This window comes from Octopus bimaculoides, chromosome 9 (genome assembly GCF_046866305.1).
Source record: "Octopus bimaculoides isolate indiv1 chromosome 9, ASM4686630v1, whole genome shotgun sequence".
Taxonomy (NCBI): domain Eukaryota; kingdom Metazoa; phylum Mollusca; class Cephalopoda; order Octopoda; family Octopodidae; genus Octopus; species Octopus bimaculoides.
Genome location: NC_142936.1, coordinates 63,180,720 through 63,201,189, shown reverse-complemented (window position 1 = coordinate 63,201,189; position 20,470 = coordinate 63,180,720). Strand labels below are relative to the sequence as shown.

The 20,470-nt window shown below is 34.2% G+C and overlaps 1 protein-coding gene across 3 annotated transcripts in view; it reads left to right on the top strand.

The window, feature by feature from the left end:
- LOC106873251 (gamma-aminobutyric acid receptor subunit alpha-5) overlaps positions 1-20,470 on the top strand; it is a 649,257-nt gene that overhangs the window by 355,557 nt on the left and 273,230 nt on the right. For all 3 annotated transcript variants that reach the window (XM_089357609.1, XM_052970713.2, XM_052970714.2), the window contains exon 2: positions 14,956-15,053. In XM_089357609.1, the coding sequence (XP_089213735.1) occupies positions 15,048-15,053 (6 nt within the window). In that variant the 5' untranslated portion in view covers positions 14,956-15,047. The remainder of the gene's footprint in view (positions 1-14,955; positions 15,054-20,470) is intronic.

Genomic DNA, 20,470 nt, shown 5'->3' with positions numbered 1-20,470 from the left:
ATATAAACTTGCACAGCACAACCACTTCCTATGACTGCTCGAACAATACTGAAGGGCAGTGGGACTGTGAGTGTGGTAAGAAACACACTGTTGCAAGCCTGTTGCAATCTATTGTGACGCGTACGTGTATCTTAAAAAGCAGAGCTAGCAAACAGTTTTAACAATGATATTCATTATCAGCGACCTAAAATTAGTTGGACATTACTGCTCTGGTCTCAGAAGCATTTTGGTTGTTGACCAGTGTAATTTTCCAAAAATTCTCGTTCATAAAATATAACATTTGAACATAGAATACCACATCATACAGAACAATATTTTGTTCGATTAGCTTCTAAAATAAACGTGTGGTTTTTAAATTCTTGGACCGCTACAGGTTGTGCAAGATATAGTTCCACTATCACGATACATTTGAATTTCAATTACCCATAACTAAGACCTTTAATAGTTTTATGCATGCACGAAATATACATATATTTAATAGCATACCTAAAACTTGCAAACAGCAAAAAACTACATTCACTTAATAACACATGTATCCATGTTTGCGTTTATTTTCACACACACACACGTATATATATATGTATGCATGCATATATGTATGTATCTACCTATGTGTCTATCTATCTTTTTCTATCTATCTATATATATATATATATCAATCTAAAGGTATTTATCTATAAACCTATATATGTATTTATATATATATGTATATATATATATATATATATATATATATATATATATATATATATATATATATATATATACATATATATATATACATATATATATATATATATATATACATATATACACACACATATATATATATATATATATATATATATATATATATATATATATATATATATATATATATATACAGAGAGACAGAGGGTGAGAAGTATAAGTATACGTATGTGTTCTATATGTATGTATGTAAATATGTATGTATGTATGTATGTATGTATGCATGCATGTGTCTGTGTTTCTCAGTACGTGTGTAAGTAGCACTAGAATGTTCTGACTGGGCCTGCATTAGATTGTCAGAAAATAACTTCGCGTGCACTTATTATTCTCTCTTCGGAAAACCAATTTTATATTAATAAAGTTATTTATAATCACCTAAATAAACTTAATGTCTATATTACCATTTTCTCTTTCGTAAGGAACAGCAGAAACATGTTAGTAGAGAAGTACCATTCACATACACACACTCGCGCATACACACTCACACGCACATACCCATCAACACACACAGACACACACCGCAAACACACTTATATGTGTCTCTCTGTGTTTTACGTGTGTGTGCATAGGTATATATATATATATATATATATATATATATATATATATATATATATATATATATATATATATATGCGCGTGTGTCCCCGTGTGTCCCCGTGTGTCCCCGTGTGTCCCCGTGTATTCCGTTGGACGATACCTACTCAACGCGGCAACTTTGGTTAAATCGATATTGTTAATATAAACCTGTCGAATATCTCTAACAAGAACATATACGTCGTCTATATTTTACTACATATTATATGTAAAGCAAAGTGAACTGTATAAGTTCAACTTATGCTGGATGTCATTATTCATTACAAAGCCTTTTTGGAATGATTATTTCTTATTCTACACACCGCGTTTCATTCATAAGAATGCATTCTTTTAAGGCTATATTACCAGCTTACAAATATCTCAACTAATTGCTGGGTTCTCGAACATAATGACACTGGCCAAATGAACGAAGAAATACGATCAAACAATTTAAGACCACCTAATAAGAAACTACAATATTTATGCCAAAATAAGTCCTACAGAATATGAACGAATAAATTGATTTTTATATATAATATTTTAAAAATCGAATCAATAAATATTTTTCTACTTTACTGGTTCGTTATATTTATGTTATACTAGAACATGATCGTTTAATTGAATTTGAAAATGCCTGAACAAATGGAATTATATTCGCCAGTTTACGCATGAAAGTAGAAATATGTAGGGATATATTTGTATACGAATATCGGTACCTAGCCACCCATACACAACACCAACCATTGTTACTCAACTCATCGCAAGATGTCTCGCTTGTTCTGGAAATCTAATGTCCCTTAACTCTTGGCATCGCGTAGGAAACTACGTGGTGTATTGATAAAATACGAAATTACTAAATGGACCCGTTGATTGTTTATTAAACACGCACCAGTTTCCGAGATATGCACACTCATAAAAATGATTTTGCTTTGCATATCATTTCTGATAACAACCAGTGTAAATATGAAATAAAACCACAACGTTTTTAAAATCTAAAAAGAAAATAGGACAGAATATGGCACTTATATCTGAGCGATTATATCATTATAATGTTTTTGTCCTTGAATCGAAATTTTTTTCCTGAAATTTTATAGAAAGCGTAATAGTAAATTATAGTCAAAGATACACAAGAGAATTATTACCAGAGCAGTTTAATATTCGTTTGAAATGTTGGCACAATGCCGACAATTTCTGAGCAGGGGATAAATCGATTACATCAACCTCAGTGTTCAAAAGGTACCTATTTCATCGACCCGAAAGTTTGAGAGGCAAAGTCGGCCACAGCGGAATTTTAGCGCCGGATGTAAAGAAAAGTATTTTGATAATGGTTTCAAAGTTTGGCGCAAGGCCAGCAATTTCGGAGGAAGTGTAAGTCGATTATATGGACCCAAGTGCTCAACTGGTACTTATCTTGTCGACCGCGAAAGGGTGAAAGGCAATGTGGGCCTCAACTTCTCGTTTGCCTACGGAGCACTTTGAGCCCCATTTAACTCTAATGAAGATCCATAGCCATCAGGTGTATATAAAAAAAGGATCTTACTGTATTTTCATAATTAAAAATTATCAAGTATAAAAAAATAAAATATTTTGCGTTTATTGCACATAAATGTTGACAAAATATGTTATATTAACTTCCAAGTGACATGGAACTACAGGTGTCATCCATTGAATCATATGTCTACTTCATCAGCTTAAATTGGTCGAAATATTAAATAAGTCAAAATACCAAAATGAGACTTCCCTCTCCTCCAGACTGATCTTTAAAAGAGAAACACTTGAATTTAATTCTAAATGTTAAATATGTTCCGAGTACTAATGTTACTTGTTAGATAAGGACAATTTTTCAGACTTTCAGAGACAATATGGAAAATAACTTCGTAGTTTAATGTATGTTCATAGAAATCCACCTCTACACCTGAACGTTTAAAATCAACAGATTAATTTTGATATTTAGGATATTTTAGATTTACTTTGGCGGGGTTTCAATTCAAGAGGTAATCGAAAAGATATAGAGATCGAAACGCGTTTAATCTGATCCAATTACACTTTTGAAATACACTGACTAGCTAAATTATAATACATTTTAATATATGCACAAATTCAGCAATATATATACGTTTATTACTGAGATCTTCAATGTCACCGCGCCCATCTCCAATTATCGCGGGCTTTACTATGCAGCATTTATATACTCTTTTCTTATACACAATTACACATGACTACTTTATGTATTCCCGATTTTACAGATACACACACATTTGCAAGAAGCGTATATACGCACGTACATGATGAGCTCAGTCCCCTCCGTTCATCTATCATAATGCCATAGTTATAAAAAAAACATTCAAACCATCAGCATATCGACACACATGTACACACTATTTACACTTTCATTCGAGGATATACGAAAACACATATTTTCATACATATACATACACGATTTCACTTTTTGCTCAAATATATTTTCATGTGCACGCATGCTTGAATTACAGTTCTTCCATTCATTGCTAGATTGCTAGACTCTTGTTGATTGTTATAACCATGTATATTTAGTCATACACCCTCGGTAAAATTCTCCTCTGAGAAAAATGAAAAATGTATTATAAGCTCTCTATGAGCGTGTATCCCTAGTCCATTTAAAGGGGCAACCGTAGTGTAATTTACTACTGTTGCTGATTACTCTTGAGACTCCACACTGAAGACACGTTATCACATTAACTCACCCGATTGTGCAAATGCTGAGGGAATGTTTCGTTGCTTAGATGAATTAGATGAAAGACCCTAACACTTCTTGTGTCAAACAAATGTCAAATTATTAGCGAATTAACTCTGATCAAATGTTGGGAAATCGGATATTTCAAAGTTACACACAAACATGATAATTATTCTGATATCGGTTTGAGCTCATAACTCACCGATGTCTATCAACTTAACAGAAATATGTTTGTTTCAATCAATTCAGTCCACTGTAGCAACAATTAATTCAACTTTGTCGACGCAACAGTTAAATAGAAGTATTTATTAGAGGTACCATAACAGATATATATATATATATATATCAAAGTTAACGTAACATATATATTTGCATTAATACATATTAGCAAAGTTTTCACAATTCTCAAAATTTTCATATTATTCTACTTCATAAGGAGACAAGATGGCAGAATTCTTAGCACGCTGGGTAAAAACTTAGCAATACTTCGTCTTTCTTTACAACATGAGATCAAATTCTTCCGGTGTCGTCTTTGCCTTTCATTCTTTATAGCTTGATATAATAAGTACTAGCTGAGCACTGAGGCTGCTGTAATCGACTTGCGACCTCACCCGAAATGTCTGACCTTGTACAAAAATTTAAATCAATATCACTTATTCCATAAAGGGTGAAATGAAGTGTCGTCGCCAAAGGTAATTGAGGCATATCCTAATACTCAAAACAGAAGCGCAAACGCTGGACCCAATCTGGCAATCACTTAAATGCTGTTGGCGTATACTCAGATACGTCTCAACATTTAACTGTTGAATATTTTTTTTACATCATAGTATTCACTATTATCTAGCGGGATATTTTCAGGTTTTTAATGATATGAACATATACAGGATAGTTATCCAATAGATATATATGATACGAAACACATTGCTGAGCTTTTTTAAAGAGAGGTGATGCGGTAATTCATAGTTATAAAGAAATCACTTTCGGTGGGAACAGACTCCCAAGATGTCCAGTGAAGATATTTGTGTTGTTTCTCACTAATTTCTACAAGCAGTGTAGAATACAGCATCTCACTGCAAGCTAATTAAATGTTCGGTAATTATATAGGGTGTACAGCTAGTAATAATTAATTGTGCACGGCCTGGTTGTTGAAAAATATTGAATGCATATCATTAACTAATTAGTAACCAGAATGAAATAAGCATTTACAGATCCAGTACCATATTTTATTGTTTTCTTTTTAATTCTATGTCCTTGAAAACGATTTTATTTTTTTGTCTTTTTTCATAAATATTGAAAAATTCTGTTTAAAAGTTGTGGAGTTTTAAAAACGATTAATGTCAAGTTGACCCATGCAAATCAATTATGAGTGCGAGTGTACTTAATTTATTTATTTTCACCCAGGATGCACTTCATTAGCGTTTAAAACGAATTCTTAGTTATACTACGCAATTTCCCGTAAAGAAACGTTTAAAGTACCCGATAAGAAGTGAATTAATGCGGAAATGCAAGTATTCGTCCGCGAATATTTGCGACTCTTATATATGTTTTATTTTATTGAGCATGCAAGCTGTTGTTGATGCAAATATATGTGGATTTACTGTGTATAGTTATTCTAGCATTGAAATAAACTTATATTTCTTAAATTCTTTACTTTTGTATCTAATAATTATGCAATCGACGCCTGTTTTATTCACATCACACACAGCATTATATTTGGTATCTTTCAGAAATATTCTCCACTTTGCAGCTGCGACACGCAGGAAAAAATCATGAAATCAATCGATTGATACTAAATCCTTCTGTTCGTCACACATTTGTTATGTAACCTCTCCTATGGAGAGAAAATTATGTATTTCGTCCATATCATAACATCTGTCAACAATATTGAATCTCTCGGCTCTCTTACATAGACTGCATGTTTCACCAGATAAAAACTGATTTATTTACGAGGCAATTATTACACATTGTACGATCGCGCGCTCACACATACATACATACATACTCAAACACACGCTCACACCTACCATAATAGCTTGTCTACAACACCCAATTTCTCAGAACGCTTTGATAATTTGTTTCTTGTATATCTTGAAATATTACAGATTCAAACAAATGGAAAGGCAAAAGGAAAGGGTTTTTTTTTTCTTTTTGGTTCATTAACATTTTAAATATTCTTCCTAACTTTTCATCTACTTTTCTAACAACTTCCTTATGAAACATTTAGCTTATTATTAATGAATTAGAAACCAACTCAGGGCAATTACTTATAAAGTTTTCTGAAAATGTGACTTGAAAAGGAAGCGTTATCTATATATATTTATTTTTTGCTCACAGGAGGCTAAACATAGAGGGGACAGACAAAGACAAAGTGATTAAGTCGATTATATAGAGCCCAGTACGTAACTGACCCCGAATGGATGAAAGGTAAAGTCGACCTGGGTAGAATTGGAACTCAGAACATAACGGCAGATGAACTACCACTCAGGATTTTGCCCGGCATGCTAACGATTCTGCCAGCTCGCCCTAAGGCGTTATCTATATAGAAGAAATATTTCTTGGCCTTGCTGTATATTTTGGTGAGGCCAAATTAAAGCGATGTTTAAAAGTACAAACATCAAATTATGCACTATACCGTTTGTTTGCGTGTGTCAAAAACTCCGGTCACTGTTTATTATTAGATCTACTTCGATTTGACAAACAGCATACGGGTGAAGGCATGCAATATTTTACACAGAATGTCACATTAGATCGTGTAGACTGTGGTGTTATTGTATCAGAATTCCCTAGCGCTTTTCTCTTGTATTGTACAAAAATGTTCAATGAATGTGTTGATACAGCTTAATGGTTTAGAGTACTCAGTCGGTATCGTAGACGGTTTTAATATATATATATGTGGGGGGGCGTGTGTGTGTATGTATGTATGCATGTATATTCGAGAGAGATACACGTTCACTTATACTTAAAGAGAAGGGCCTACTAAACCACTACAAAGATGAATACATAGGAACATAAAGTGTACATCCATTTATTCTTTTATTTGTTTCTGTCATCTGACTGCGGCCATGCTGGAGCACCGCCTTTAGTCGAACAAATCTTCCTCAGGACTTATTCGTTGTAAACCTAGTACCTATCGTATTTTCCACCTGTGCCGAACCGCCAAGTTACGGGCACATAAACACACCAAAATCGTTTGTCAAGCGATCGGAGTGGGGGCAAACACAGACACACAAACATGCACACACACGTATATATATATACATACGCATACATAATTACATATATTATTAGTTTCTAATATGCGAATATACATGTTTAATCTTAGTCGATTTACCTTTTCATTGAATTACTAATTGAATATCTAGGATTTTTGCAGAAAAGTTCACCTACGTATAAATCGCAAGTAGAACCAGTTATAGAGCGTCTGACCAATCTATTACATACGAAAACACTTCAGCTCGCTTCTACAAAGACTTCAAAATCTATCAATTGACTACACGCTAGAAAAACTACTGTACACATCGAACATTTATGTTTTGTAAATAATTCCTTGGACTGCGGGAAAATCCCGAGAAACCATCGCATATAGAAATGCTTGTAGCTAACTAATAGACAGACTATTGGTTATTTAACCGATGCTGAGTTAAATCGTTTCGTATGATTTCGGTCTACATTCGAGGTATTAAAACTGTTGTTGACGTTCAGTTATATGATGAAATGGCATGATACATCAGTGCGAACAGCCGGTGCTGAATAAATATCATCGAGCGACAACTGAGATTTCACCATTCGTCCTCTACATGACATCAATTCATGGGAGGTGTAGCCCAATTGTAGACGTTATGAACAATAACACATTTAAATTGGTTTGCATGTGCTAATTGATATTCGTTACAAAAGCTGCTTCTAAAGCCAATAGATTATGTGTGTGCGTGTATATATGTGTGTGTCTTGTCTGACTGCTTGTCTGTGCGCATTCCCGTATGTATGCCTGTATCTGTGTGTGTGTACGTGTGTGTGTGTGTGTGAGAGAGAGAGAGTGGTTCTGTACTTGCCTGAATGCTTAGCCCACTCCCACCAAAGCTTCAGAACGAACCTTAATTTTTTTATGTCACCCGTCAATTGCGGTGTGGCTAATGAAATGACTAGGATGAGTTTTATTTATTTATGCGCCCTTTTAAAGCCTACCCAGGCTAATGGGCTCAATTTCCCGGTTTCTATGGTGTAAGTGTTCCCCCCAGCTGGATGGCAAGCCAGTCCATCGCAGCGTTACTTAAGAAACAGGAAGAAAGAGTGAGAGAAATTTGGGGCGAAAGAGTACAACATGGGGTGTCACCATAACCCCCTGCCGGAGCCTCGTGGGGCTGTAAGTGTTTTCGCTCAATAAACGGTCTGGGAATCGAAACCATGAGTCCACTGCCCTAACCACTGGGCCATTGCGCCTCCAGCACTAGGATGAGTACCAGAGGTAAAAAAAGGGAAGCATTCCATTCGATTTGATCGCCTAAAGCCTCCATGGGACTACACCACCTTGGCCGCAGTCTAATGATGTAATCTAGTAAAAGACATTGACATAAACAATACCAATTTCAGTCTGTCCAAATTTCAACGACTGAGTGGACCTATTTGTAGTTGCAATCCATGAAAGAAATAACAAAGAAATTGTAGTAAAACCACACCCAACCGTCATAGTAAATGACACATCATATAAGATAAAGCTTTATATCCTACGACTGAAAACAAAAGAGATCTTTCGTATTTTATTTATTTAGGTTTTAGTAATGAAACGCGGATCCAGTGTTTCCTTATAAAAATAAGTACCAACTTGAACTGAGCCTGAAATGGTGAATTTCTTCGAATAAATGATCACCGTTATTTTCTTGAAATATCAAATAGTTCTTTATATGGTAATTACAATCATATAATTTGGTGTGAAAAAATTTATTCTGCATTATTTCCAAGTAACTGATATGCAAACAATACACACACACACACACACACACACACACACACATTTATATATATAGGTACGTAATGAGTGTGTGTATATATATATATATATATATATATATATATATATTGGAGGGTTTGGAGGTGATGTACAGAAATTATATAGAACAAATTTAAGGTCCTCAGAAATCTGGATGTTTGTACATTTACAGATTTTTATTAATGTCACATATTAAATAAAGCGCTTTTCACCTAGTCGTGTAGGATTTTCAAAAGCGCTTTATTTAATATGTGACATTAATAAAAATCTGTAAAGGTACAAACATCCAGATTTCTGAGGACCTTAAGTTTTATATATATATATATATATATATATATATATATTACTCTCGTACGTTTTTCAGTTATTTGACTGCGGCTATTTTGGAGCATCGCCTTTAGTCGGACGAATCGAACCCAGGACTAATTCTTAACTGAAACGTTAAGTTACGGGGACGAAAACACACCAAGATCGGTTGTCAAGTGATGGTGGGGACAACAGGCATTCAAACACACACATACACCCACCCACACCCACACATATACATATATTCGCCTTGCTGGACAAGTTATTTTTCTTATTCTCTTTCTATTCTTCTTTCAGTTGAAGAGGAGAGACTCGAAACGTAAAACACATTTTCACTTGCCTGAGCGCCAAACTAATACACTTGCTTGTTGTTCATACAACTGTCATCGTCTTTTGTTTTTCTATAAAGTTCAACTATATATATATATATATATATATATATATATATATATACGACGCGCTTCTTTCATTTTCCGTCTGCCAAATCCACTCACAAAGCTTTGGTGGAAACTATAGTAGAAGACAGCTGCCCGTACCACGCAGTGGGACTGAACGCGGACTGTATGATTGGGAAGCAATCGCCTAACTAAGCTGCTAAGTTGTGTATATATATATATATATATATATAAAAATGCGCGCACACTTTCTCATATTTATACATACACACTCATGTATATATTTATGGCTTTTAAATGTATGTCTGCATGAATATGCCCAAGTTAAAATGTTCGTGTATAGAAAAAAATTTTACAAAATACATACAATATGTAAATCACATAGAAAAAGTATATTTAATGACGTAGTAATAATTACCCAGCCTAAAGAAATAAATAGACTCATCCTTATCATTAATATTAATGTCTTCCGTGTTTCTATATGGACTGATTGTACGATTCAATATAGATAATTAGAGGATAAGTGAAGAATAAAACTATCAGCTCTATAAAGCTGTTTTCAAGCACAATTGATTGACATTGTTGTAAATTTTACTTTCAAATAAAAACGGATAACATTAATTCAAAAAAGAATACACACACATATAACGGGTTGAAAGTAAAACGAAAATTACAAATGGAACACAATTCATGCATTTAATCGATAATAGCGCTTTTATTTTAAGTCAGCATGTCAAGTTGCATAACGAGAAAGACAGGTTTAACATGTCAAACATTAAGCTTTGTTAAATCCTGAAGCCTTGATTACGCATTTACTTGCAAAAACCGGAAAACTTCAACTTCCGAATATCATATTGATTTAGCGTAATATTTCTCAATATTTGCCATTGAAAGCTTCAAGGCGCGACAGAAATGTTTTTTCTTAAATATATATTGATGATTATTCTTTGCAATAATTATAAATAAGTTTGATAGTTTTAAAGGATTAAACTATAGAGTAAAAAATGTAATAAATATATAGAATACATTCGTTTCCAAAAAAAAAATATAATTATATACTAAATGGCATTTATTAATCATTTTTTTTTATTAGAAATAGTCATAAATTTAGAGATTGCTCCCAGGGGAATAATGTTATGTTTCTTATATTTGTCTATATAAAATATCAGCTTCAAAGATATTATGAAGATTAAATTTTGTCTATTCTTTTTGTTTTATAATTTCAAATGTAGAAAAGCAAAAGCGTTTTACATAATACTCTAATTTTCTATCATGCTAGAAACTGACTGCCTTGTATGCACAAAATATGTTTGAAAAGGTTGGAAATGTATACTGCAGTTTAAACCAAAAGTGAAACAATTTTCATATCATTTGGAAATCTATATATTTCTTGGCCGCAGTCAAATGACTGAAACAAGTACAACCATCAAAGAAAATCTAATTTCTTCCATTGTTTCTACGTGAGATTAAGTAGTACGCCATAGGCATTACACACTCCCGAACACTAACCCTAACCAAAACGGTCTACATATTTCAACAGCGCTATAAATATTAAACATTTATGGCAAATATTCTTTCTTACAATTCACCCGCGAGTATTGTATGACATACATGCATACATAAATATATACATATATACATACTTACATACAAATATATGTGTATATCTGTGTTTGTATGTGTGTGTTTACACAGGTAAATTAGATGTGAAATTCAAAGAAAGTTTGTTGATTCCGTAGGTTAACAGCTTTTTCAGAATTTACTTCATGTTAGATCAGTAAATCCGATGCAGTTGCATCTAAAATATGTACGGTGAACTCACACACATACACGTGCACGCGAGCAAATATATACCTGTACAATTATTCTGGCCATTAAGGTGGCGAGCTGGCAGAAACGTTAGCACGCCGGGGAAAAATGCTTAGCAGTATTTCGTCTGTCTTTACGTTCTGAGTTCGAATTCCGCCGAGGTCGACTTTGCCTTTCATCCTTTTGGAGTCGATAAAATTAAGTACCAGTGAGACATTGTGGTCGATGTGATCGACTAGTCCCCTCCTGACAAATTTGAGGCCTCGTGCCTAAAGTAGAAAGTATTATACTGGCCATTTTGTAGACGTCGCAAACTCAACTCTTGTACACAAAACAAAATCCATTAAACGTATACGTAATGATGGATGACATAGTAGATGACATAAAAATTCTCATAGAAATTCAGCAGCCAACATATTACTGTCAGTGTATCCTGTACAGTCATGATGCATAATCACATCGTAATTTGATAAATGTGTGACGTTTAAGCCCGTTCGTCAGCTGTTCGACTTACTGTGCCTTCCGCTTTTTCTCCGAATCCAGTTGTATTACACGGAGGCACGCTCGCGCGCGGACACGCACGCGCAAACCCAGAAGCACACACACACACAGACATGTACAGAGGCACAAACATGCATATACAAATACGCACGCACATACGCATACACACATATACAAACAGACATATACAGGCACGCACGCACTCATACATACGCACACTGACCACTCAAACAAAAGCACACACACGTGCTAGTTCTTTAAAAGTAGACTTTCAAAAACAAAACATAATAGTTAATAGACATCAAGAAACGTTCTACATCATTACATTACTGATATGCAGTTAACCTTTGATGTATCTTTGGTTTTGCTGTTTACGATAATCCGTTATATAAAGTTTGAGAGATAAATATATAACATCGTGCCTTAGAAGTCCTAGATTAGAATGTTGTTGAAGAAGCACCACAGTTTTAAAGGAGAGAGAAATGTTGATAGGTATTAGCGCGCAACATCGGATATTATTTTTATCTTAACTAACTTATATTTCACGTTATTGCACTTGGAATTCTATAAACGGAGAAGTCGATTATACAAACTAGTAAGTGCTGCAAAATAACGCTTGGCTAACAAATATTTCCGTCACTTTAAATCTAGGAAAATCAACAAAATGAAAAGGTGCATTTGAAAGTTCACTAATATCCTCTCATAAGATATCGGAGTTAGCTCATGTATTTGTGCATGTATATGAGTGTGTGTGTGTGTTTTTTTTTGTGTGTGTGTACTTCGGATTCCGTATACGTTCGTCCGTATTTGTGTGTGTGTCTGTGCATGTGAGTTTGTGTGTCTGTGCACCTGTGTGCCTATAGAAGTATGTGTGTGTACGTGCATATACATGATGTGTGTGCCCGTGTGCTTAATGCCTGCTTGGATGTGTGTGTGTGTGTGTGTGTGTGTGTGTGTGTGTGTGTAGGCGTTGAGAGGCGTGAGAGTGTATGGTCGTGTGTTTCTGTCTCCACGGATATATGTATGATTTTGCGTGTGTACGTACATTCTGTCTAATACCTATTTATCTACCTTTCTAGCTATCTATCTTGTTATCTACCTATCTATGCATACCCATCTCCCCCCCTATCTACCTACCAAATTATCTACTTGACTGCCTACATACGAATGTGACTATGGATTCACGCTGCCTTGCTAGTATCAGTAGCCTTGAGGTATCTCTACTTCCGACGTGTATTGCCTATTTAGTAAGGGTAAAGTCTCATTTATGAGTATTTTTCTAAGTCATGGGTCTTTTTGGTGTTTGGACACAACAATGATGTCAGTTCGGCTCAGCGCGCCACTATGTTGGTGCGCTTCTCGTCCTTATATTCACTCCAGTGGACGTTTGAACTCTTCGGTAAACTCCTAGTGGTCTTCCCAATGTACGAGAGGGACTAATATGTGCATGTAGGGTTGGGGTATCCGTGTAGTGATGCAGGGATAGAATCAGGTGTATGATATGTGGTTCGGCTTTTTTCTGGGGCGGGTGATACAAACGCGGAAGTGTGTACCATGGGAGTGTAGTGGAGTCTATTAGAGCGGAAGTCGTGTAGGCGAGGTGGGTGAGCTCCAGGCCTATTTGACGTGAATTAGAAATGAAGAAGTATGTGGTGTCTATGAAAAAAAATACTAAGGCAAAAAATTGAATACATAATAAAACTGCTAAATTACAAATTTTAAAACTGGTGATAAGTGTGTGGAATTGAGGTAACAATTGTAATGTTCTAAGGCATTAATAGCCAATAGAAAAAATTCATATTGGTATGCGTAGGGTTCTAAATACTCACATGCACACATACACATACATGTATGTGAATGTTGTTTGTTAGATCGAGAAGAAGGTGCTTCTTTTCTAAATAACCAAAGTTAATGTTAATGGAGTTTTAGCTAGGAGGGACTGATAACAGACGTGGCCAAGTTCGGGTTTCCAGCTTATGTTCTCACTTTTGCTCCATAAAAAGGAAGTGGCTCACAGATGGTGCTCAACTGATTCTAGCCAGAAATTGCTAGTCCTCTGCGAATATGAAATACAAGTAGTTTCTCATGGAATACAATTCTCCATGTAAGGTTAAATAATACATCAATGGTCATTGTTGATTTCACTTAGAAGTCAGGGAATCTGGCATAATAAGATGCAATACGGTCATCTTCTCTTAAAGAGATTTGTCGTTCCTTTCTGGAAGGTAATTTAGAGTCGACTAATTCCTAATGTTCTTTTGAATGTATGGTTGAATAATTAATATTTAATTTCCATGTGAAACCACTTGTATTTAATGTGTATTACATGTGCACCTAGTTGAATTTAATTTTGGCACAGGGCTAGAAATTTCTGGGGAGGAATAAGTCGTTTTCATTTACCCCGGTGTTCAACTGATCCCTATTTCAAAGAACCTGAAGAGACGAAATGCACATTCGACCTCGACGGTACTGGAAACTTATGTGCAATATTAAATGCTCTACGTACACTGATAGCTGTTTGTCATTTCCACTTACTCCACCAATGTAACAATGTGTAGCACATTTAAATTTTTCTTGATGAACGCTCTTCATGCAAAGTTAAATAAGGCGGTTAGATCGTTCTTACATAGCGTAGGCGCTAAAAGAAAACTGATATAAAATTAAAATACTAATTATTGTAAACCGCATAACACTGATATATTGGTATGAAAGTTCAAATCTTAGTTGTTGTGTTTGTTGTTCGAATAATACATGTTTAGTTTCCATGTGAGAATATTTTATAAAATTAATAATTTCCACTTAAATAACTTAATGCAAGTTTGTAAGTAGCAGATCAAATACCGATTATATTATTTGTAAACTTTTTAAATATTTTAATATGTAATCTTTCCTTCACGTTTACTTATTATTTCTTACAGTGCATCAGGTGTGTCAGGAGTTACAAAGAAACAAGTTACCCAACTTTTGGATAATCTACTAATAAATTACAACAAAGGATTCCGCCCTGGTCATGGTGGTAAGACGCCTACTAGTTGTTTTCTTTTAAATGTATTATAGTAAATTAGTTTCTCTGTCATTTCCTATCTACCATCTGTTTATTCTTTTTATATTTTCTATACTTTTAACCCGACTCTCGCTATAGATTAATGAAAGAGCCTTAATATTTTCTCTCATTCACATGCATTTCATGTAGAGATCTTTATTATTGCCTGAAACTTTGCTTTGCTTTATTCATTTAAATTTCTAATAAGTTGCATTTGACAGAATAAAGTATAAACTGTTGATTGAATGAATGAATTATAAATAGAATAAATTACAAACAGTTGATTGCAAGGAAGCATGCTTTCTTCCTGCTGTTAGCGTTATAAAATATATCCAAAAAGTTTTTTGTTTCTCTAACAAGGCATGTTTTAACAAAAATCAAATGTAACACTTCACTTTCGACTTTTGACTAACAGTTACAAAAGCACCACGGCATTTTTGTATAGGGGGAGCTTCGTAAAAATAATATACTTAAGATTTATGAATAACTAGCTGAACTCAATGTATGATATTGTAAAACAGTCGATAGGTCGACGAACAAATTATAGTATCTTCTTTTGGCGCCAAAATGGTAGATGATATCTAAGAAAGTCCAGCCAGGGAGATTAACAATGATCTCACATTCCCAATATTTCATAATTTTCTATTTAATTTTCAGAAAACAGCCAAATTGTGGTGCAAAATTTTAAATACATGCGTGGATAGTGTGGTACTGGGAATTCTTCGGTATAATGTAGAATGTTATATGGCACTGCAAATATTTTCACAATGTTTTCAAGCGAAATATTTCTAGACTGCCCTCTTAATGAAAGATTGGTCAACGTGGGATATACATCATGTGGTTAGAAACGGTACTGATTATTAATCTGCATGCAAAAATGTTCAGTACGTTGGTATTATTATTACAAAATGAGAGAAAAATTAGTTATTGTTCTTGTAAACAGGAACTTATACTAATCATACTGTGTTTATAAACGCAGTAGTTAAATATTCCTCTCTCTTTATGTATAAAATCTATTTGAAATAAGCTACCTTAGTTATCTATTTATCTGTCTATGTGTCAATCTATCTACACCTCCCCACACATTTTTTTGCGACAAAACTGCATCACATCCTCACATGCAGACATTTGGATTGTATACTTTCTGATTCAGCCACTACCATTTCATATCGTGAAATTGCATGCAGTAAAAGTACACAAGCACACTGAATTTAGAATGATTGAATAATGTATTGTGGTGGTAAGTAAAATTTCAAAAATACTATTTCCGAATTTGCAATATATCATTTAAAAAAGTTAAATGTATCCTGGGGAAACACCATTTGAATATACTTTATAAAAGCATAAAGTTTTTAGAGTTATTAACGCAAGGTATAATAAATGTCAAGAACATATTTCAGTCGTCTTCTTTAGAACAAGTAAAATCTGAACAATAGAATAGATTTACACATAACCGAATATTGTGACATGCCTGCTGGTTAATCCATTTGTACATTATTTATTCACATGAAGGTCCCGTCAAACCAACCCACACCCACACACACAACACACACATACACACACAAATATATATATATATATATATATATATATATATATATATATATATATATATATATATATATATATATATGGGCGTAGGAGTGGCTGTGTGGTAAGTATCTTGGTTACGAACCTCATAGTTTCGGGTTCAGTCACACTGCGTGACCGACCAAACACTTGTGAGTGAGTTTGGTAGAGAGGAGCCCGTCGCATATATATATATATATATATATATATATGTATTTATGTATGTGTGTGTACATGTTGGTGTGTCTGTGTTTGCCCCCCCCCCCACACACACACACACACCGCTTGACTACCGATGCTGGTGTGTTTACGTAAATAGCGGTTCGGCAAAACAGACCGATATAAGTACTAGGTTTACAAAGAATAAGTCATGGGTCAATTTTCTCGACTAAAGGCGGTGCTTCAGTCAAATGACTGAAACAAATAAAAGAGTATATATGTGTGTGTATGTATCTTTGTTTGGCGACAAATATTGTTCAGTAGCTTTCTGAAGTATCCATGATATTTATTTAAAAAATATGATATACATTGAGAGGCCTAATAGTCAGGCACAGAAAAAAAACTGCAGCTGATGAGTGGAATGCTATAAAAGATTTAGTTTCTATTCACAGAGAATGATATGCTAAATAAATTATTGCGCCTCACATTTTAGTTTCCCCTACAACTGCGTAACCTCCGTCCGTTTAGCCTGTGGCAAAATATTTTCGTGCCTGGTGTTCTTTCTTTCCGTTCTTTTGCAACCCATTTTCTACATCAGCATAGTCTCTGTTATGATGCTTTCTGTGACAGTTTCTTTGTCTCGTGTTCTTTTTCATTTTGCTTTTTTCTCTTCTAGTTTAGTAGATTACTTTCTGGTTATCAAAGCGAACTGACTCTCTTTGATGCCATGTATCCCATCTCCCTGCCTCTCCCAAAGACAAAAATTAATGCAAGGCTTGCATGTTATTAACTCTAGGGAAACTACAAGGTAAGTTACCTCAGATATATAATGTCAGTTCATATTAACATCAAATATTTTGTAGTTCACAAACTTTTGACTTTGAAAGACAAACCGTTTAATGTTATTGTGTGCGTTGGTCATAGAGTTTATGTTATATTTTATTGTTCTTTTGCATGATAATATAACTAGAAATAGAAAGGTCGTTCACACAACTATTTATGTTATATTTATTCTCTTATAAGGCTCACATATATTTATAAAATTGTTTCGAAACGAATAAGTATTGATCTCTTCTGTTAATATAGACGTTAATACGAACATCAACCGTATACTCAACACACCAATGGTTTACTTTAAGTGATTGGGGTCGTGATGCATCTCACAGCAAAGCTGCATACATAAGCTGATTATGTACACATATTCATACACATAGGCACATTCACACCACCTCATATATGTGTGTGTATATGTGTATTTATATCTATAACATATATTGATATCTATATATCTATATATCTATATATATATATATATATATATATATATATATATATATATATATATATATATATATATATATATATATATCACTTTCTCTCTCTCTTTCTCTCTCTCTCTCTCTCTCTCTCTCTCTGTATATATACATATATATAGTGCATGTTCATATATACGGTAATGCTTCACTTCACCAGCACACGCTTTACGAGACCCCGAGTTTACGAGCTTTATAATTAATGTAAAAGAATTAAACAGTCATTTTGTGTGTGTGGCAACGTAGTAACATGGGAAAACAATCGTTCTGACGCGTCCACATAAAGTACGGAGTTAAAGAACGGCATAAGATTTCATTGCCAATATGGGAATGTATTGCTCTACTTTACGAGTTTTCGCTAACTCTCATAGCGAAGCATTACTGTACACACACACACACACACACACACACACACACACACACAAAACACACACACACACACACACAACACACACACAGACACACACACACACAAAGATACCTCAGCTATCGCGGGTGTTACGTATCAACAAACTCGAGATAAGTGAAAATCTGCGAAAAAGAAACAGTACTGTGCTTTATATTTTTTTTATTATATTTTAGTATTTGTACATATTTATTTCATTATAAATTCAAAACAATACCAGACACTCGCATCCTGAGTTTGTTTTCCATAGGGTATGTGCGATTCTTTACTCTCTTTCTCTATAACTTGTTCCAGTCATTTGACTGTGACCATGCTGGAGCACCGCCGTTTATAATCGAGCAACTCGACCCCAGAGCTTATTCGTTGAATGCCTAGTATTTATTCGATCGAATTCCTTTTGCTCAACCGCTAAGTTACGGGGACGCAAACACACTAGCATCGGTTGTCAAGTGATGCTGTGGGGACAAACAGACACACAATCATACACACGCACACGCACACACACACATACATATATATATATATATATATATATATATATACGACGGGCTTCTTTTAGTTTCCGCATACCAAATCCACTCACAATGCTTCGGTCGGCCCGAGGCTATAGTAGAAGACATTTGAACAAGGTGCCACGCAGTGGGACTGAACCCAGGACCATTTGGTTGGTAAGCAAGCTACGTACCACACAGCCACTCCTGCGCCTGTTTACTTATTTACGGTAAACTCCGTATATTCTGTTAAAATAGTAAAGTGTTATAAAGTGTAATACTGCACTGTATTTTTATCTATTAATTTATTATTTTTTAGGCGTGAAAATGGTTACTTTATAATAGAAATAATTTTAATCTAAAAATATGAATATCGATCAGCTGCAGAAACACGCGATATACTGTTGCGTCCGCGAAATAAATTTACATATATCAGGCAGAAAAATCCGCGATGTACAGAGAATGCGATAGGTGAGCCGCGATACAGCAAGTGATTACTTTATATATATATATATATATATATATATATATATATATATATATATATATATATATATATATACCTGAATTGTTCCCACGGATTTTATCCCAAACTATACAAAATAAATTTACCACACGCTCACAGAGTTGTATGGTAGTCAATGACGAAACTGTGTTCAACACTTCAACAAACGAATATTTTTCTCAAGTTTTTTGCATTACGTCCCTTCTCACCTCATCATATCACACTCGTACACATGGACACTTTCATATGCTGAAACAAACAATTGTGAGCAAATATATTCATGCACAAACCTTCTCTTAAATAACGCTCTACTGCCTCAAATATATATATATATATATATATATATATATATATATATATAATTGCGGGGATAAAATTTTACCTATAAACATTGATTCCCTGAAATTTTACATATTACAGTTTCAAAACCATGTTATTTGTTTTAGTCCCAGATGAACTCTGCTTAAATATAAATTATTCAATTGACTGCCATATTCACTTTTTGAAGAAAAAAATATGGCTATATTACAAAGTACATTTTCTTATGTAGGATCTTTTTTAACAGCAGAAGGAATACTTCGAAATGATTATTTCGGGCAATACTACCGCGTTGAATATCATCTGCTAAATACTCCATCGACGTAATTTCCTTTCCCCTTAACTGCAACATATATAATTCATACTTTTAGTTTGAATTATATATGACGCAATTTACAGGAGAGTAATCGATTGTTCAATGACGTCCCGTGCCAAGTAACCTCTCTCTAATAGAAAATAAAACATTGCTAAATATTGTAAGACAATTCTTTAATATATTTGATGTATGATAATCTTAGATAGATATGATCATTTAAATCCCATGCAGTCCTTCCTTAAAAAAAAATACTACTATTAATTCATGTAGGAGAGGAAGTAAAATAATATAGTATATGAATGTGTGTGCATTG